The sequence below is a fragment of the Nomascus leucogenys genome, chromosome 8 (assembly GCF_006542625.1).
Source record: "Nomascus leucogenys isolate Asia chromosome 8, Asia_NLE_v1, whole genome shotgun sequence".
Taxonomy (NCBI): Eukaryota; Metazoa; Chordata; class Mammalia; order Primates; family Hylobatidae; genus Nomascus; species Nomascus leucogenys.
The window spans coordinates 109,280,770-109,299,772 of record NC_044388.1 but is presented as its reverse complement, the minus strand read 5'-3'; the positions used below and the strand labels follow the sequence as shown (position 1 = coordinate 109,299,772).

The following is a 19,003-nucleotide window of genomic DNA, read 5'->3' as shown; positions in this document are numbered from 1 at the left end:
GGACTCTGCCCAGCCACCCCCAGTTGGAGTGCCACAGGAGGAGGGGCAGGGCAGGGGGCAGCACAGACAGTGGCGGGGAGCTGCCAGCCCACAGCCCAAGGTGCGTGCAGCCCCGGCCCACATTCATGCCAGATGCCACACCAAGAAGGCGGGCGGACGAGGCGAGCCCCCAGCCCAGCACCAAGGAACAGGCGGCAGAAGGCCACTTCAGCTGGTGGGAGGGAAGATTCAGGCACACAGCCCCACCCACCCTGCGTGGGTGCTGCACCAAGGACCACCCCCCTCCCCCACGTTGGCCTCCCCTCCCTGCACTGCCTGGTGGGCACATAATTAGCTGAATTGAGCTGTCCAGTCCTTCTGGGAAGGATTAGGGAGGCCCGGATCCACTGCCTGCTGGAGGGCACCCCAGTCCTTCCCTCTTTCTAGGTTGGGGTCCAGAAAGGGCTCCCATGGGAAGGGTGCAGGACCTCTCTGCTGGACACCACCTGAGAGGTCAGGTGTGCCCATCTGACCTTTGTGTTGCGAGGGAGGAAGGCAGGGAGGGGTGGGCTTGTCCAGTGGAGAGAAAGAAGAAAGCACCCTTGGCCAACCAGAGGCCCTGAGTCCAGGAACTTCCCCCACCTCTGGCACCCGCCCCTCTTGGGACTTTGTCCTGATCCCAGATGTGTGTGTGGGGGGGGGTGCGGGGGGCGCCCTTTGACTGTAATGTAAGTTCAAAACTGGGAGGGTGGGACCGTGGGGAGGGTGGGACTGTGGGGAGGGCGGGACCGTGGGGAGGGGGGGACCGCGGGGAGGGCGGGACCGCGGGGAGGGGGGGACTGTGGGGAGGGTGAGACTGTGAGGAGGGTGGCAGAAGGTATTTAAGTCCTGGGGGCTGCCACCACCTGACCTGAATCCATTTCAAAGGGATTCCGGCTCCCACCCCACCCGTGCTGGGCTATAGCTGCAGCAGCACTTATCTGTCCCGATGATCAAGTGATCAGCTGATTTTTTGTTTTTTTTTTTTTTTTTTTTTGAGACGGAGTCTTGCTCTGTCGCCCAGGCTGGAATGCAGTGGTGCCATCTCTGCTCACTGCAAGCTCCGCCTCCAGGGTTCACGCCATTCTCCTGCCTCAGCCTCCTGAGTAGCTGGGACTACAGGCACACAGCACTATGCCCAGCTAATTTTTTGTATTTTTAGTAGAGACAGGGTTTCATCGTGTTAGCCAGGATGGTCTTGATCTCCTGACCTCATGATCTGCCTGCCTCGGCCTCCCAAAGTGCTGGGATTACAGGCATGAGCCACCATGCCCGGCCGTGATCAGCTGATTAATCACCTGACTAGTGCTGTCATCTGTCATGATGGTCACCAGGAACAGCAGCCCCAGGGAAGTTCGGGCTGTCTAGAAGTCAAGGGGAGAGAAGCCTGGGAGGCGGGATGGGAGCCCTGGCTTGGCCTCAGGGGACCCAGACAAGTGGGTTCCCTAACTCCTCTGCACCCCCATTGCCTCCTCTGTGGGCCTACGGATGTGGGGGAGTGTGAGGTGTTCCTGAGGCCCCTGGCACCGCACGGGCAGGCCCTCCGCAGATGGCAGCCAATGTCCGCTCCGCTTCACAGAAGGGAGATGGCCGATGGCCCACCAGCCCCCGCTGCCCTTGGGGAGCCAGGGAGTGGGCGGAGGGCAGGGACACTTGCAGGCCCTAAGTTGAACCCACAGGTTTTTTCAGGTAGGGGAACTATGGCCCCGAGGAGGCGAGTAAGTTGCCCAGGCCACGCGTCCCACTTTCCCCCCACCCCCTTCTTCCCTGAGGCCAAGTTCCAGGCCCTGCTGCCCAGTTGACAGGACTGGAGTTCAAGGGTGAAGCAGTCCACCTGGCCCCAGGCCCTGGGTGGCTGGAGAGGTGACAGCTGGGGGTAGTGGGCAGGTGGGTAGTGCCCAGTGTGGAAGGTCTCAGCTGGCAGCACCGCCTGCCTGGTCCCCCTGCCCCCTCGAAACAGCCGCTTGCCGTTCTTCAGGACTCCATGAGGTGTTTCCTTCCCAGCCGCTGGGGCCGGGGAGTCGCTGCATGCAGCCCTGCCTCCTCCCCTCTCCACAGCCCTGAGGGAGTGTGCTCAGGGGTCTGGGGACACCGGGGTACCCATTGCTGTCTGGCAGATATGCAGGGAGCAGGGTGTGTATCCGGGGCCTCTGGGCCTGCAGGGGCAGCGGCTGTGTGCTGTGGGATGCGGTGGGGTACATGTGCATTCTAGCATGTGTGTCGGGGGCAGGGGCATCTCTCTGCCTTTGGGTGACCCCATATGTCTGCAGCATGCATGCGTTCAGATGTGACAAGCTTGACAGTGGCTGAGGGAGCACAGATATAAAGAGGTACGTGTGGCTGCGTGTGGGGACACATGGCTGGTGCCTGGGGAGGGAGAGCACGTTGCCACAGTGAGTGTGGGAGGGAGTGGGGATTTGCATTTTGCCTTTTTAAAGCACTAGACCTGGACAGGTGCGGTGGCTCATGCCTGTACTCCCAGCACTTTGGAAGTCGAGGCGGGTGGATCACCTGAGGTCAGGAGTTTGAGGCCAGCCTGGCCAACATGGTGAAACCCCATCTCTACTAAAAATACAAAAATTAGCCAGGCGTGGTGGTGCACACCTGTAATTCCAGCTACTCAGGAGGCTGAGGCAGGAGAATTGCTTGAACCTGGGAGGCAGAGGTTGCAGCGAGCCGAGATCACTCCAGCCTGGGTGACAGAACAAGACTCTGTCTCAAACAAACAAAGCACCAGGCCCAGGCCGGAGCCATGACCATGAGGAGGGCTGAGTGTCAGTTTTCTCATGTGTTACTGGGTTGACAGCCGGGCCCAGCTCACAGGGTTGTGGTGGCTGGAAACTGCTCAGCCACTGCCTGGCACACCCAGCTGCCAACTGTGATGCTGGCACGGAGACCTGAACAGTTCTTGGGGGGTTCCTGGGCAGGGGAGGGCAGCTGGTACCTTGCTGTCCTTTGTCAGGCATCCCAGGTGAGGCTTGGAAGGTCCTTGGGCAGGGGAGGGCAGCTGGTACCTTGCTGTCCTTTGTCAGGCATCCCAGGTGAGGCTTGGAGGGTCCTTGGGCAGGGGAGGGCAGCTGGTACCTTGCTGTCCTTTGTCAGGCATCCCAGGTGAGGCAGACAGGAGAGGCCCTTGAGCCTCGCCTTCCAGGGGAGAAGCCAAGGAAGGAGCCAAGCCCAGGGGTTAACGGGACAGTGGGTGGCAGGAGGGTGGGACACAGCAGTGTCCTTCAGACCCAGGGCCCTAGAGTCCCAAGGGATTGCTCTTCTCTAGCCCTGGGGAACTTCTTGCAGGCAAAGGACTCTGAGAAGGAGGGCAACGGGCACCAGCCCTGCCACCTCCTGGCAGCCAGCCAAGGCCCTGTGCCCTCTCCGGAGGCCAGGGCAGCTCAGGAGGTCCCCTTCGGAAACGGTAGCCCCACTTCCCAGGCCCTCAGCCCCTTCAGGCAGGCGGCAGGCTGGTGGCAGCACCGGGCACACAGTGTCCCTGGCACGGCAGGCAGCCTCCCAACTACAAGGGCCCATTTGTCCTGGTTCCCCTGGCCTGAGTGCACTGGGTGACCAGGGCCTGCTGGACACAGGGGCCTGACTGTGGGCTCAGCCGCCATCCCCCATCCTCACCAGCCATGGCTGTGCCTTGGGGAGAGGTCTCTTTGCCCACACCAGAGCAACTTCTACTTACCTGTGAACAGAGACCCATTCCCCAAGAATTGTTCCTGGGCCAGGAATTTAGGAAGGGAAAATCCCCTAGGTTAAACCAGGGCCAACCTGACCGTCTACCACTGCCTCCACCGTCCCAGGGCAGCCTGGCTTCTGGGAAACTCCAGGGCCTTGCTTCTAAGAAAAAGGGCTCTTGCTTCCCAGAAAGCCTGGCTGCCTTCCTCCTCGCTCTTCCCCCACCTGGGCTTGCTTCTGCCTCTCTTCTCAGTCTGGTTCCTGGGAAAGCACTTTAATGGGAGGGAGCCAGGTGAGCAGAGACGGCCCCGCCCTTCCCTGGCCCTCTGCCCCCCTGCCCTCCATCAGGCCCCTCTCCAGCCTCATCACCTCTTCCAAGGAGCTCTCCTGGTGATCTTCCCACAAGAACCTCCGAATATTTTAGAGTCTGGCCTGTCGAGCTCACTTGTTCATCTAGGCATTTACGGAGAGCCAGCTGTGTGCTAGATGCTGTTCCAGGCATCAGGACCCTGGGGAACAGAGTCCCTGCTCTCAAGGAGCTTACAACCTCCCCGCCATGGGGGGCATGAAAGGACCCTGTGGTAGGTGAATTGTGTTGTTTTGTTTTGTTTTGTTTTGAGACGGAGTCTTGCTCTGTCGCCCAGGCCGGAGTGCAGTGGCATGATCTCAGCTCACTGCAACCTTTACCTCCCGGGTTCAAGCAGTTCTCCTGCTTCAGCCTCCCAAGTAGCTGGGACTACAGGCACACCACCACACCCGTCTATTTTTTGTAATTTTAGTAGAGATGGGGTTTTACCGTGTTGGCCAGGCTGGTCTCGAACTCCTGAGCTCAAGTGATCCGCCCGCCTCGGCCTCCCAAAGTGCTGGGATTACAGGCGTGAGCCACTGAGCCTGGCCTAGGTGAAATGTTTTAATGTCCCTCCTTCCAGCCATACCTGCGCTGCCCCCTCAGCTCTCCTGGCCTGTCTGCAGTTGTAGCACCTGCTCCTGCCCCATGGGCCCCATCAGCCTTCCCCGTTCTGTTTTTGCCTTCTGGAGCATTCTTATTTTCAAAAATGCATTTTACTTATTATGACCCAGGCCAAAGGTGATTTTTATGTTTTGTGTTTTTCCCTGGTCTATTGCTGGCACTCGAATAGTGCCTGGCACGTAGTAGGTGTTCAGTAAATTCGCGTGGTCTGGCTGTGTGAATATAGCTGTGCCCCGGGCCCTCTCTGTGGTCTGCAGACAGTGCAGGCTACAAACTCTGTTACTGATCCTCATCTCCTTCAGTAGAGAAATTGACATTGTTTAGAAACTCTATGGCAGTTGACATTGCTGCAACATTTCAGTTGCATTTTACAGAAGTATCAGCTGGCCTTGAATTCAAAATAAGAACTCTGGTTCTTCCCTGCAGAGGATGCCACCTTGGGGTGCCATTTTCTGACACGGAGCATGTGCCAGGCCCTATCTTGAGTGCTTCCCATCCAGTGTTTCATTTCAGCATGCAGTCTTTTTGAGGCAGAGATGATCCCTGTTTATGGGCCAGAACCAAGTCTCAGCAAGGGAAAGGGACCTACCTGGCTCACCCAGCTCCACCCAGCCAGGAAGTGACAGGACGAGGGCTTGGCCCCAGACTCCTGACACTGTAGGCCCCAGCTCCCAGCCACTGCTTGGAGCCTTACAGTTAGACGCTGGGTTCCTCCTGGAGCTGGACCTGGGGGCAGGCAGGGTTGGGGAGGGGAGCTGCGGTGCCCTCGGCAGGGCTGGGTCCTGCTGGGCTCAAAGCCAATGGGAGCGGCTGGGGCAGGGCCTGGATTCTTGGATCCTCAGCTTCTTGGCAACCTGCGTGACTCAGTGGGCTGGTAATAGGGGCCGGCAGGCAGGCAGCCAGTGCAGGGGAGCCCTGCGGTGGGTGAATCAGCCAGTTGCTGAATTACTATCCTGCCTGGGGTGGTGCCAAGCCCCAGCTGCCAAAATAAGCACAGCCCCTCTTTGCCTTTCTCTCCCCACTCCAGGGTGGCCCACCTTCCACATGCCTTGGCAGGTGTGTCCCGTGGCTCTGCTGCTCCTGGGAGTCCCCAGTTCTCCCCAGCCTGGAGCAGGGGAAAGGGCCTCGCCATTGGGGTGTGTAGACTTCCACAAGTCATTCTGAGGCTCTGCCTCCCCACCACACGCAGGGGCCCTCCTGTGAACTGGAGGTCATTGAGATACTTGCACCCTGAACTTAGAAGGGCACCGTGAGGATAAAATCACCTTTGACTCTTTATGAAGAGTTATAAAGAGTCTTCCTGCTAGGAGTTTGCAGGAAGGAGTGCCTGGGAGTGCAAACCTCAGAGCCAGACAGGATTGGAAGCCCTGCTCTGCTGTGTGGCCTTGGATGAGTTTTGTGCCATCTCTGAGCTTCATCCTCAAACTCGCCTGCAAAACCTGCCTCACATATCGTGATGGTGAACTGATACCCGCATTGGCATGGCAGTGCATAGTAGAAATTATCAGAGGGTTGTTGACTCCGGTTTAGGCGCCAGGTTGGAGGCAGCAGTGATCAGCAGAAATGGGAGTCAGAGTCGCCAGCCTAGGCCTCCTACAGGGGACAGACCACCCACCCCAGGGACAGGGTCCCAGCAGCGTCAAGTCTGTGTGCTGCCTGGAACAAATCTACTTGTGATCCTTCATTTGAAACAGAGTAGAGGAAAGCAAGCAGCCTTGGGGGCCGGACTTACACCCTGCCTTGGCACTAACACGCTGTGTGACATCAGGCAAGTTGCTCGCCCTCTCTGGGCCTCAGTTTTCTCAGTTTTACAACAGAGATGATGACTGTGGCTTCATCTTTCTGGCAGAGGCTGTCTGGAAAAGTGCTTTGTCCCCACTGAGGTGTGCTAAAGGCAGCGCCAGACTAGGCTCTAGGGTACGAAGGGGTATCAGGAGTTGATCCTGCCTCCCAGGCTTCTGAACGTGGCAAGGATTTGCCTCTGGGCTGCACGGTGACAGGTGTCAGTGGTGCCCCCGTCCCTGGGAGTCTCCTAGTCAGAGCCAAAGAGGGAGGGGATGCCAGGCATAGGTGCAGCCTCCAGGGGCAGGATCTGTGTCGTGCAGGGCCACAGCACCATCACTACCTAGCAGAGCTGGCTGGGCCTGAATATGTGTTGAGCGACTTGATGCGGCCTCAGGTTCCCAGAAGCCAGGGCGAGGGGAGCTGGAGTGTCCCCCAAGCTGGACACAGAGTCTGGTCAGCAGGTCCCTGAGTCAAGTTAGCAGCAGGAAAGAGGAGCAAAAGCCAGGCCTCGGCCTCTGCTATCTGCTTCCTGGACAGGATGTGGTGCCGAGTAAACAGCTTCACGAGGAGTCACTGCTCTGGCTCTGAGTCACAGCTCCTAGCGACAGCTGCACAGTGTTTGTAAACAATGGGCCTCGCCCCCGGCCAGGGCCTGCCCCTACCTAGAAAGGTGCCTGTGGGTTGGGTTTTGCTAGCCTGGGCTTGTGTGTGTGGCCAGGTGCATTATCCCAGGCCACCTGGCGTGCTGGGCAGAGCATCGTGGGACCGCTGGCAGGTCGTGTGTCCTGGGAGAAGCCCGAGGTCGGGGCCGTCGTGAGCTTCATGCACAGTAGCTGGAAATGTCTGTGCCATGTATGGCCCTCACTAGGCCCAGCTCCTGAAGGCAGCCAGAGTTGGGGTGGGGAGGCTGCAGGTGGAGCTCCTCCAACTGGCCTCACCCCCAGGCCCCAGCGCCTGGGCTGTCCATGGCGGTCTTCGTTCCAGGCAGTGACAGTGATGTGACGCATCACGTGGCGGCCTGGCCGGCAGGGAACAAAGACCCTGCTCTCCCCCAGGCTGGCGGCAGAGGCAGGGCCAGGGACCACGTGGGTGGGAGGAGGGGTGCATGGCCCTGCTGCTTCCCTCCCACCAGCACCACCTCCTCGGGGCTCCTGCGTTTCTGCGTGGCAGCTGGTGCTGCTCCTCCTGCGGCCTGTGTCTGCAGTCCCTCAGTGGCCTTTCCAGGAAGCTCAGTGCCCACTGCCCTGCGTAGCCCTGCCCACCCTGGCTCTGAAAGGAGGAGCCCCAGGATTGGGCCCTGAGGCCAGGCTGACCTGCGCTGGAGGTGGGGGCAGGGGAGATATGGGGGTAACAGGCTTGGGAAGCTGGGCTAGAGTGGGCTATTCAAGAATAGCACAGAAAGCTTGCATGAGAGATGCGATGCCCTGCACAGGGCCTGGTACCCGGGAGCTGCTTGTCCAAGCAAAGGCATTAGCTCACAAACACACCTAGCAGGGTGGCCTGGGTCCCTGCCACTCCCCTACTGGTGCCCCACCGTGAAAGTTGAGCGCTTCTGGCCAGGCGCAGTGGCTCACGCCTGTAATCCCAGCACTTTGGGAGGCTGAGGCAGGTGGATCTCGAGGTCAGGAGTTTGAGACTATCCTGGCCAACATGTGAAACCCCATCTCTACTAAAAATACAAAAATTAGCTGGGCGTGGTGCCGCGTGCCTTTTATCCTGGCTACTTGGGAGGCTGAGGCAGGAGACTCACTTGAACCTGGGAGTCAGAGGTTGCAGTGAGCCGAGAAGGCGCCACTGCACTCCAGCCTTGGTGACAGAGCGAGACTCCGTCTCAAAAAAAAAAAAAAGAAAAAAAGAAAGTTGAGCGCTTCTTTCCAGGGCCTCTTTAAGCCCCCCACCCAACCAAATGCGCGCACACTGTAGGAAACACCTTCTCGCCCACTGAGCCCTTCTACGGGGCTGGGCTAAGAGGTCACACTTGGCAGACAAGGAAACCGAGGCTCAGGGAAAGCCCTCCCCACCCACTCAAACCACATGGTGAGCTACCACACCACACAATGCCCACAGTCACATGGCCAGGCAGTCGGCAACACCGGGGTGAGAGGCCGAGGCTGGGGACAGCCGCGGATCCCTGCTCGGATGCCAACCCCTGCCACCTGCCTCACCCAGATCCTGCCTGTCTGCACAGGGCTTCTCTCCTGTTAATAGTGTGTACCCAGACAGTTTCCTCTTCACTGGTCCCCTCTCCGGGGACCGGGCCTGCCTTGCAGTACCCATCTGTGTGTGCTTCTACATCAGCAAGCATTTCCGAGCTATCTGCTAGGATCCAGTTACAAGCCACACTCTGAGCACTGGGCAGACCCCGGACTGCCATCTGGACCTTGCTCTTCGGGATGGAGTCAGGCTATGGCACTCCTGGCACAGGGGCAGCATCCACCAACATTGATCAAATGTCTGTTATGTGCCTGACCCTGTGGCACCTGAATTCCTCAATCCCCGTTGGAGATGATCATTGCACATCTGCCAAGCACGGCCATGAGCCGAGCCCATGCTGAGTTCTTGCGGAATCTTTCAGCACCCTTGTGCCCATTTTACAGGGGAGCAAACTGAGGCCCAGAGATGCTAAATCATTGGCCCAGGGTTCCAGAGTCCCTGGGGATCAGAATTTCAGTCCTGGGCTGACCAATTCACAGCCTGGTTGGCTCTATTGTTTCTCGAAGGTCAAGGTTGAGTCACTGTGTGCAAGACAGGCCAGCGGTGATGCCTGACTTTCCCAGGGGACAGGGCCTTGGAGCCTGGCACAGAGGAGGAAGTGTGCCAGATGAAAAAGGACAGGGAATGGGTGGCTGGGGCAGGGATGGTGTTGGTGCATTAAGACAGGGGCGTCGGAGAAGGCTGCTCTGACTGGGGGCCGAGTCCTGAGACCAAGGGGGAAGAACATGGTTCCCAACAGAGGATGTTGGCAGCTGGAGTTAGTAGGAGGGGGCTGTGGGCAGGTGAGGACTTGGGATTCTCTTCTGGATGGGACAGAAATGGTGGAGGGATTTTAGTGGAAGTGACTTGTTCTGGCCACAGGGTGAGTACAGGGAGGTAGGTTTCAGGGCCCCCTGAAACCCTCTAGCTCCATTTCTCTGATGCTCCCCCAGCCCAGCCTGGCCCCCACCCCCAGATGCCCACCCACATCCCCTGACAGTCCCCACCCTGAGGGTGGCAGAGCTCCCAGGCCCTGAACTATCTGCTCAGCTGGGTCCCCTGAGGCCCACAAAACCACCGGAAGAGGATGTGAGATGCTCAGAGGAGCAGGGCTGGGAGCGAGGTGCTGCTGGGGCAGTGTCTGGGCTGGAAGCTGAGCCCCGGGGCCTGATGTGCCTGTGGGGGCGCTCCACAGCCCCTGCCCATACCCAATCCTCCCTGCCTCTGCTGTTCTGCTCCCTGCCCTGTGCCCTCCGCTTGCAGCCAGGGACTGGGCATCCACCCGGCCAGGGTCCCAGGAAGGTAAGGAAGTAGCTGAAACTCTTGGCCTCTGACTTCACCCTGGCATCTCTGGGCTTTGGGGTTGGGGCTCTGAGTGTTCTGACCCCCAGGTCAGGATGGAGGGAGCGTCTGCAAGCTTTGCAGAGCAGCTGGACAGACACTTTTCCTGTGAGATCTTGGGCAAGTCCCTGCTCTCCCTGGGGCTCAGTCTTTCCACTTGTCAGATGCGTGTGTTGGATGCGTCCGATGGCTTCCAATGTCTGGTTTGCAGCAAAATGAGAAAAACAGGGACAGGGACAAGGTAGTAAGTTGTTGTGTTGTTGTGGTGGTGGTGGCCGTTGTTTACAACTCCGGTAGTCACTCTAGTAAATTATTCTAAAAGCCAAATGTACTCATTTCATGCCTGCCCTTCTTTCTGATGGCAGCCCTTTCTTGTTACCTTTGGTGGTGTTTTTTCTGAATGGTGGGAGTAGTGGTGGTGATGTTATTATTTTTTACCACCCTACTTAATGAAACAAACAGTTGGCAACCCCCACCCCTGCGCCCAGTTAAAATGAAATCTTGTGGCCGGGTGTGGTGGCTCACGCCTGTAATCTTACCATTTTGGGAGGCCAAGGCAGGTGGATCACCTGAGGTCAAGAGTTCGAGACCAGCCTGGCCAACATGGCAAAACCCCATCTCTAATGAAAATACAAAAAATTAGCCAAGGGGCTGAGTGTGGTGGCTCACACCTGTAATCCCAGCGCTTTGGGAGGCTGAGGCAGGCATATCACGAGGTCAGGAGTTCGAGACCAGCCTGGCCAATGTAATGAAACCCCATCTCTACTAAAAATACAAAAATTAGCTGGGTGTGGTGGCGGACGCCTGTAATCCCAGCTACTCGGGAGGCTGAGGCAGGAGAATCACTTGAACCCGGGAGGCGGAGGTGCAGTGAGCCGAGACCATGCCACTGCACTCCAGCCTGGGCGACAGAGCGAGACTCCATCTCAGGAAAAAAAAAAAAAAAAAAAAAAAAGAAGAAGAAGAAGAAGAGGAGGAGAGAGGAGGAGGAGAGGAGAGGAGAAAGAGAGAAGGAAGAAAGAGAAAAAAGAAAGAAAAAAGAAAGAAGAGAAGGAGAAGAGAAGAGAAGAAAGAAGAAAAGAAAGGAAATCTCATGCCTGGGTGCCAGGGATGGAGGAGCTCAGGTCTAGGGGGCAGGGAAGCCTTCCAGAACAAGTGAGTGGGGGTCTCCTGCCTGCCTCCCAGTGCCTCTGGCTAGACTCACATCCACCTGGTGGCTCTGCTGACTGAGCCCTGTTTTGATTTGGTTACTTGTATCTGTCACCTTTCTGTCTCTGTGTGGTGGTTTCCAGGCCCCCGCCACAGGGGGAATGGGAGTGGGGACTTGGAGAATTAAGGGAGAAAGCTAGGCTAGCTTGGGGCAGCCTTTCCACCTGTCCTTGGCTGGCCCATGGCCTGGTACAAGTGGGAATTCCTGGCCCTGCCTGTCACAGGAGCAAGTATGACAGCCACGCGGGTGACACCAGGCCTAGGCACTTGGGTGCTCCACTCCACTAGGGCACGCAGGCGACGAGCACACTGGCAGAGGGCCTCCCGCAGGGCCCACTCCCCACCTGGCTCTCACCCCACCATGGCCCGGGAAGCAGGCCAGGTTTGTGCCAGGCCTGCCGTGCCCAGGGGGAGGAAGGGCTCCGTGTTCTTTGCCTGTGTCTCTGTGGTGACCGCCAGGAGAAGGGCCATTGCCCGTCGTGCCGCTCTCCAAAGCCTGACACCTTGGCTGGCACCTCTGCCAGCACCGGCCACCACCGAGGTGAGTTTCCAGGGCAACCAGTGCCTCTGCCGGGGAGGGGCTGGTTGGGTCACCGCCGAGCCCCAGGCGTGGGAGTTGCTTTCCCAGGACTCCCTTTCTTCCCTGCCAGAACTGGTTGGAGGGGTTTGGAACTCACAGGGGAGTCTTCATCTCCCATCTCGGGTATGAGAGAGGAGACTGGGGGTCTGCTCTGCTGCTGGTGCCCGTGTGCACGCACTTGGCCTCCCCAGCTGCCCCCAGCCCCATGGGTCAGTCCAGGGTGGCTGCGGGCTGTCCTGGCAGCTCCGTCCAGAGGGTACTTCTTGGATTACCAAGGACTTCTGTGCACTGCTTCACTGTCTGCTCGCCTGAGAAGCCTGAGAGCCTGGTGCTATGACGGTTACTGTCCCCATTTTACTGATGGAGAAACTGAGGCCCCAGAGGTGAAACTAAGGCTAGGAAGACACAGAGCAGGCACTGGAACCTGAATCTGTGCTCCAGATCTTAAAAGAGTTCCCCAAACCCACAGGAAAGAATGGCCCCTTGGGGCTGGCTCATCCCAAGGCCCCCTGTGCTGTGACATTTCCAGCTGGCACTTTGTGGAGCATTTCCAAGGAGTCTGGGGCCAGGATGGCAGCTGACCACCCTCCAGGAGGGGAGATCATGGATGCCGGGGCCCCTCGGGGTGTGATGTGCCCCGCCTATCACAGCTGTCGGATAGACGTCGCTGTCTTGTGATCAGGGCCCCTGGGCTTGGGGACAGGTACTAGGCTGAGACTATGGGACCCTCTGGGCCTTTGGTCCCTTCCTCAGCCAGGTGTGCCCAGCGGCCCCCACAGCCCCTCTGCGCTGTCTCTCCTCGCTTCCGTCTGCCTGCTGCCTCCCTCTCCTGCTGTGGTCCTCCGGCTCACTTTTGGGTCTTGGGCTCAGTTTCTCTCTATGTCTTCCTCTCTCCTCTGCTTTCCTCCACTTCGGCCTGTCACATGTTGAATTGGTGGCCCCTCGGGGGTGGCAGTGACTCCTCACGGTGCCAGGCAGCGAGCACTGCAGGAGTGGGGGACAGCTGTCCAAGCAGCCCCCGGTTTGCAGCCCATGGATGCATTTATCACGTTTGTTCCTCTGCGTGCCTCCCCCTCAATATGCCGGGGGTGTACCCATTTCCAAGGGATGACAGCAGGGCCCCCCAGTGAGCCCCAGGCTGATCCGGAGCCCTCTGCATCCCCATCCAGGGCCGTTTCCACTGCTGTGGGCATCGGCACACCTTGTTCCAGTTGCGCTGGATCAGCAGCGCCCTGTGAGGTCAGAGGGTTGCTGTCACATCCGCCACCAGTGTGGTCTCCTGGAGATTTCAGTGGTTCGGTGCTTTGCTTCTCACCTGGCCAGCTCTGAGTTCAGCCTCTCGCCTGTGGGGACCCCTGCATCCTGGGGGCAGAAGGAGGAGGAAGAAGCCACCAGAGGTTGCCAGGAACCCAGTGCAGGGGAGGTGGGGCTGAGCCAGGCCCGCCCGCTGTGCCGGGAGTTCCCACGCGTGGTCCAGCTGCGTCACCTCCTGCCAAGGTGTGTGCTCACCCACCCACCGAGGGCCACCCCAGGACCTAGGCAGGCTAGGAATGGTGACGTCAGTGTTGGGAAATGACCGAGGAGCGTGTCCAGGCCTCACCCTTTTCATGTCCTCCCCGGACTCTAAATATAGATCACAAGAGACAGACGGGGTCAATGACCTCCACCTGCCCAACAGGAGGTGACAGGTTTTCCACCAGGGCCTGACCTGAGTCAGGGTACCTGGCTGCCATTCCTCCCGGCCTTGGCCAAGCCCCGGTTGGAAAAGGTGATGGCCAAAGGCCACAGTCACCCAGACACTGCCTTGTGCCCAGTTCCCGCTCTGAACTGCTGTGTGTCCGGCAGTCCCCAGAACTGCACCCCAGGCCCAAACCTCATTGCCCAGGGCCCTGCGTAAAGGCAGGCCTGGGTCCCGACTTGAAGGTCCATAGGGGCAGCTTTTATGATCCGCCTCTCAGGTACCGGCCAAGGATGTACCGGCCAAGGAGTGGGTGGAAGGAGGGACGCACCAGCCAGACAGAAGGGGCGGCATGAAGAAGGAGCTGCAGCAGTTCTGCTGAGAGGGAACCTGGAGTGGGGAGCTGGGGCCACACCGAGCCAGTGATCTTCTGCCTGAGGGCAGTGGGGGGCTTTGCGGGATCAAGACCCCACTGGCCGTGGTGTCTGAGTATGGGAGCAGGAAGAAGAGGGACCCCAGAGATTCAGCCTGAACACACTTTTTCTTAAACGAGACAGCTGCTCAGGGGCCGGAGAGTGACGTAAGATGCCCAGGGAATCTCTCCTCGCCTCCGTCTGCCTGCTGCCTCCCTCTCCCGCTGTCCCTCGCTGTGGTCCTCAGGCTCACCCTTGGTTCTTTGGCTCAGTTTCCATCTGTGTGTCCCCCTCTGTCTCTTCCTCCTCTGCTCCCCTCCACTTTGGGTTGTCACACGTTGAATTGGTGGCCCCTCTGGGGTGGCAGCGACTCCCCAGGGTGTCGGGCACTGGGCACTGCGGGAGTGGGGGGACAGTTGTTAGGGCGATCCCCACACATGCCCTGGCTACAGGGGGCAGCTGCAATCAGCTTCCGGTGGCACTCGGGAACACACACCCGGTGTGGTCAGGTCAGCCAGAGTTACAGGAGAAGAGGGAAATGTGGATTTTTATGTGAAGTCACCTGACCTTTTACTGTTGGCTTAAAATTTTAAAAACACTTGGCAAGCCAAACAAAACACATGCGTGGGCAGGATCTGGCTGCCAGCTCTCAGTTCGCAGCCTGCCTTTTTAAGTTCCTCTGCGAGCAGCGTCCCGACTTCCGAAAGGTCTGTGCAGCCGTGCTCTCCGGGGGCTTGTGGTTGTAGCCCCCAAGGAAAGGCAGGTGCCTGTCCCGGGCGGTGGGGGGGGCGGGGTTGGGAACCTGGGAAGGCTAGGTGGGGCTGTGGGGGGGCGTGAGCTGGGGCAGGAGAGAGGAAGGGACCGACGCCGCTTGTTAAGAACCCCCCACTTCCGGGCGGTGCTTAGTGCTCTCAGGAGTCCTTAGTTCCTCCCAGCAGAGGCTCCAACCGCCAAGCATAGGGTTGTCATTGGCCTTGAGTGTCAAACCCACCCAAGTTCACCCGGACTGCCCCCACCCACCTCTGACAGCCCCATCTGGGCATCCGGACTCGGGTTCTAGCTGCCCACGGCCTCAGTCCCCACAGCAGAGCGCCCAACCCCTTTCGTAGTAAAGATGCCATCAGTGACCCCTGTGCCCACAGAGAGTGATACAGGAAACGGTGAGCCTGGCAGGAGTCACTGCCCGGGGTCAGAAGTTTGTATCCCTCTCTGGAGGACTGCTAGGAGCCTCAGAGGCATCAGAGGGTGAGTCTCAAGCTGTGTCCTTTTTCTTCTCTTTTTTTGAGATGGAGTCTCGCTTTGTCGCCCAGGCTGGAGTGCAGTGGTGCAATCTCAGCTCACTGCAACCTCCATCTCCCAGGTTCAAGCGATTCTCCTGCCTCAGCCTCCCAAGTAGCTGGGATTACAGGCACGCGTCACCATGCCAGGCTAATCTTTTTGTATTTTTAGTAGAGACGAGGTTTCACCACGTTGGCCAGGCTGGTCTCGACCTCCTGACCTCAAGTGATCCACCCAGCTCAACCTCCCAAAGTGCTGGGATTACAGGCGTGAGCCACTGCGTCTGGCCATTTTTCTTCTTATAACTTTTATTATGGATAATTCCAAATAGACACAAAAATAGAGAAAATGGCATAAGGACCCCCAGCTTTCACGACCATCGGTTCAGGGCCACTCTTGTTCACCTCTCACTGTCCCACTCCCTGCCCACCCCTGGAGATGTTTACATGAATCCCAGGCATGTGATGCCATCCACAGATAGCCCAAGATGTAACTCTACTAGTGACCGCAACACCATTCTCACACCTAAAAAGATGTCTAATGTCATCCAATATGCAGCAGTGTTCAGACAATCCACATGTCTTATAGTTGTTTTTTTAAAAACAGTTGTCTTGCTGACATCATGATCCAAAATCCACACATTGCATTTGTTAGATGTCTCTGACCCTTCTTTTAATCTAGTTTCCCCTTTCTTTGTCCTCTGAAATGTATTTGTTGAAGAAACTGGGTTGTTTGTCCTGTAGAGGTTCCCACAGCCTGGATTTGTGGATTGCACCCTTGTGGTGTGTTGAAAATGTTCCTCTGTCCCCTGTAATCCCACAAATGGCAGTTATATGCAGAGGCCTGCTTTGATTAGGTTTGGGTTTTGAGGAGAACACTGAGTGGTGCTGTGTTCCTCCACTGGTGACACGTGCTGTCCCAGGATGGCCTTGCCCTTGGTTAGGGTGTCCCCACAGCTTGCAGGAGGCACAGGAGGCCTCAGGAGAGGGTCTTGCATGCAGGAGGCATCCCATGAATGCCAACCCCAGTTGCTAACAGTGTGGGGCAGAGTCAGGCCCGCCCGATCTGAGGGCATTGGGCAACACATCCTGTGCAGGGAAGTTTACCTGTGCATTCATTAGGGGGGCATGTGTATCTGTGTCTATGTCTCTATATCTGTGTATGTGTGTCTGTGTCTATCTCAAACCTGTTTTTTCCCTTTTTGTGGAGAATGGGGTCTTGCTATGTTGCCCAAGCTGGTCTCCAATTTCTGGGCTCAAGAAATCCTGCCTCTGCCTCCCTAAGCTCTGGGTTACAGGCACGAGCCACCACACCCAGGCTCTGTGTCTGTCTCTATGTCTCTGAGTATGTATGTCTCTGTCTGTGTGTCTCTATCCCTGTGTGTGTGTCTCTGTTCCTATGTCTCTGTGTGTGTGTCTCTGTCTCTATATGTGTGTGCCTGTGTCTGTCTCTGTGCGTCTGTGTCTCTGTGTCTGTCTCTGTGTCTTTGTGTGTGTGTGTGTGTGCGCCTGTGTCTCTGTATGTGTCTCTGTGGGTCTGTGTGTGTGTGTGTCTGTGTCTCTGTCTCTATGTATGTGTCTCTGTGTATGCATCGCTGTGTATCTTTGTGTCTCTCTGTGTCTGTGTGTGTGTCTCATGTGCAGCCAGAGCAGTGATCAGGCTTCCCAGAAGTTGGGAGGGGAGTCCCAAAGGTAGGTGAACAAGGCAGGAAGGGGAACTTTGTAAAAACAGACACCAGCCAGAGGGACTGGCTAAGTAATGCCCTCCCCTGCCCTGGTTCCTGTAGATGATATAGTCAGATGGGAGGGAGCCAGGCCAGCCGCGCTGGGGGGTTTAGTGTGATGAATTCTTTACCCTTCACCTCTCCAGACTCCTTGGGGCCACCCCTCGCCCCTGCACCCGGGACCTCCAAGGCCAGAATAGTGGTGACTCCTCTATGTCTTCATGAGTCACTTGTCCTTCTGGGCTATAAAACGGGTGGGCGCTTGTTCCCAGGCCCATCACTCAGCGAAGGAGATAGAGAGAGCAGAGGAGATAAAGTCAGTGGCAGGCAGCTTCTGGACTTCCAGTTTCTGGAGGCATTGGGAGCTTGGCCCCAGGAGAAGGGGATGGGAGGAGGAGCTTAGGGCCAGAGGGCAATGTCTAGGTCACCTCTTTGTGGCCCTGTGGGGACCTCATGCCTCTAAATGCGCCTCACCTACATTACTCTCCCCGGCCAAATGGCTTGGAGGCTTCCTAAACAGCCTCTAGGGATCTCCATCCCAAATCAAATCTACCCATCTTGCTTTTTTTTAAAAAAAAAAAAAAAAACAGGCCGGGCGTGGTGCTCATGCCTGTAATCCCAGCTCGTTGGGAGGCCGAGGCGAGCAGTTCACTTGAGGTCAGGAGTTCAAGACCAGCCTGGCCAACATGGTGAAACCCTGTCTCTACGAAAAATACAGAACTAGCTGGGCATGGTGGCGGGTGCCTGTAATCCCAGCTCCTCGAGAGGCTGAGGCAGGAGAATCACTTGAACCCAAGAGGCGGAGGCTGCAGTGAGCCGAGATCACACCACTGCACTCCAGCCTGGGTGACAGAGTGAGACTCTGTCTCAAAAACAAAATCAAAAACAGCATTTATCACATACAGCTGATTATTAAAATACTGATTTTAGAAATTAGAAATTCAGAGAAGTAAAATGAAAACCAGTATAGCTTCCACCCAGCTGCAACTTACCACCATAATTTTTGTGAAGTAGGCCCTTCTAGTCGTGTGCACATGGGGGTCTGGTTTTCAAAGGATGACCTGCTGCCTCACTCCAGTCACAGTGGAAGTGTTTCGTGGGTGTCTGAGGATTGGCACTTGGGAAGGGGGCAAGATGTGCTTGTGGGATGTGCTGTCTGGTCCCGCCCTCTCAGTTTACAGATGGAGAAACTGAGGCCCAATGGTACGGACCAGACCTGGGGAGGTTGGCATGGCCAGGGCTGCTGGCAGCAATTGCTGGCCTCCGTGAGGACTGAAGGCTGAGGCCAGGGCAGGCCCAGTGATGGGTGAGGCATGAGGAAGGGTCCCATTCATTCATCCATTCTCCTGGCCCTGCTGTTAAGCCCCAGGCTGTCTTCCTTCCTCACTGGCTTCCAGAAAGAGTAGTTGAGGATCTCCCTGTCCCTGCTTCCCCTTCAGCCCCAGCAGCCCCACTTCCACCCTGAGACCAGGGATGTCCAAGCGACAAGCAGCCCCAGCTGACAGGCCACGCAGCCATGTGCTCTGCCCAGCGTTGTCACTCTTGATGCCTTCCTCCTTGTCAGATGCCTCTCAGCCCCAACCTTGGTGCCTCCCGCTCTCCCCCACCTCCCTGGCTTCCCCTCCTCTGAGGGTGTCTGTAAGGCTGAAAGGGGATAGTGTGGGGCTTTGCCCCAAAAATGGTAGGGCCCCACTCTCTGACCCTTTCCCCCACTGCACACACAGCCCCACACTCAGGATTTCCAATTGCACTGACAGGGTCACTGAACATATGGTCAGCCTCTCCAAACTCCGCATGAGCCTGTTGTCAGGTGCAGGTGCTGAGTGCTTTATGTCCATTACGTAACGTCATCCTCCCCGCAACTGTTTGAGGAAGTCATTTTCACTACCCAGATTTTCCAGATGAAGAAACAGTGAGACTCAGAGGGGTTAAGCAACTTGTGGAAGGCCACAGAGCTGGGGAGAGGCTTCGCTGGAATTTGGGGTAGCTGACTCCAGGGCGGCTTCCCCACAGATCATCAGCACGTACACATTTCAGCCCTACACAACACACGCACTGCAGCAGCGTGACACGGAAACGGTGCCTAACCGGGGTATCCAAGGCCCCACGACACAAATGACGGCCGGTCCTCCGGGAGACC

General features: G+C 57.5%; 1 protein-coding gene across 3 annotated transcripts in view; it reads left to right on the top strand.

Annotated features, from left to right (window-relative positions):
• RALGDS (ral guanine nucleotide dissociation stimulator) overlaps positions 1-19,003 on the top strand; it is a 51,080-nt gene that overhangs the window by 8,438 nt on the left and 23,639 nt on the right. The window contains exon 1 of one of the 3 annotated variants that reach the window (XM_030818099.1): positions 11,475-11,732. The exons of the other annotated variants lie outside the window; for them this stretch is intronic. Coding sequence (XP_030673959.1) covers positions 11,553-11,732 — 180 coding nt within the window. The 5' untranslated portion in view covers positions 11,475-11,552. Of the gene's footprint in view, positions 1-11,474; positions 11,733-19,003 lie in introns of those variants that run through there. 3 annotated transcript variants of the gene reach the window in all.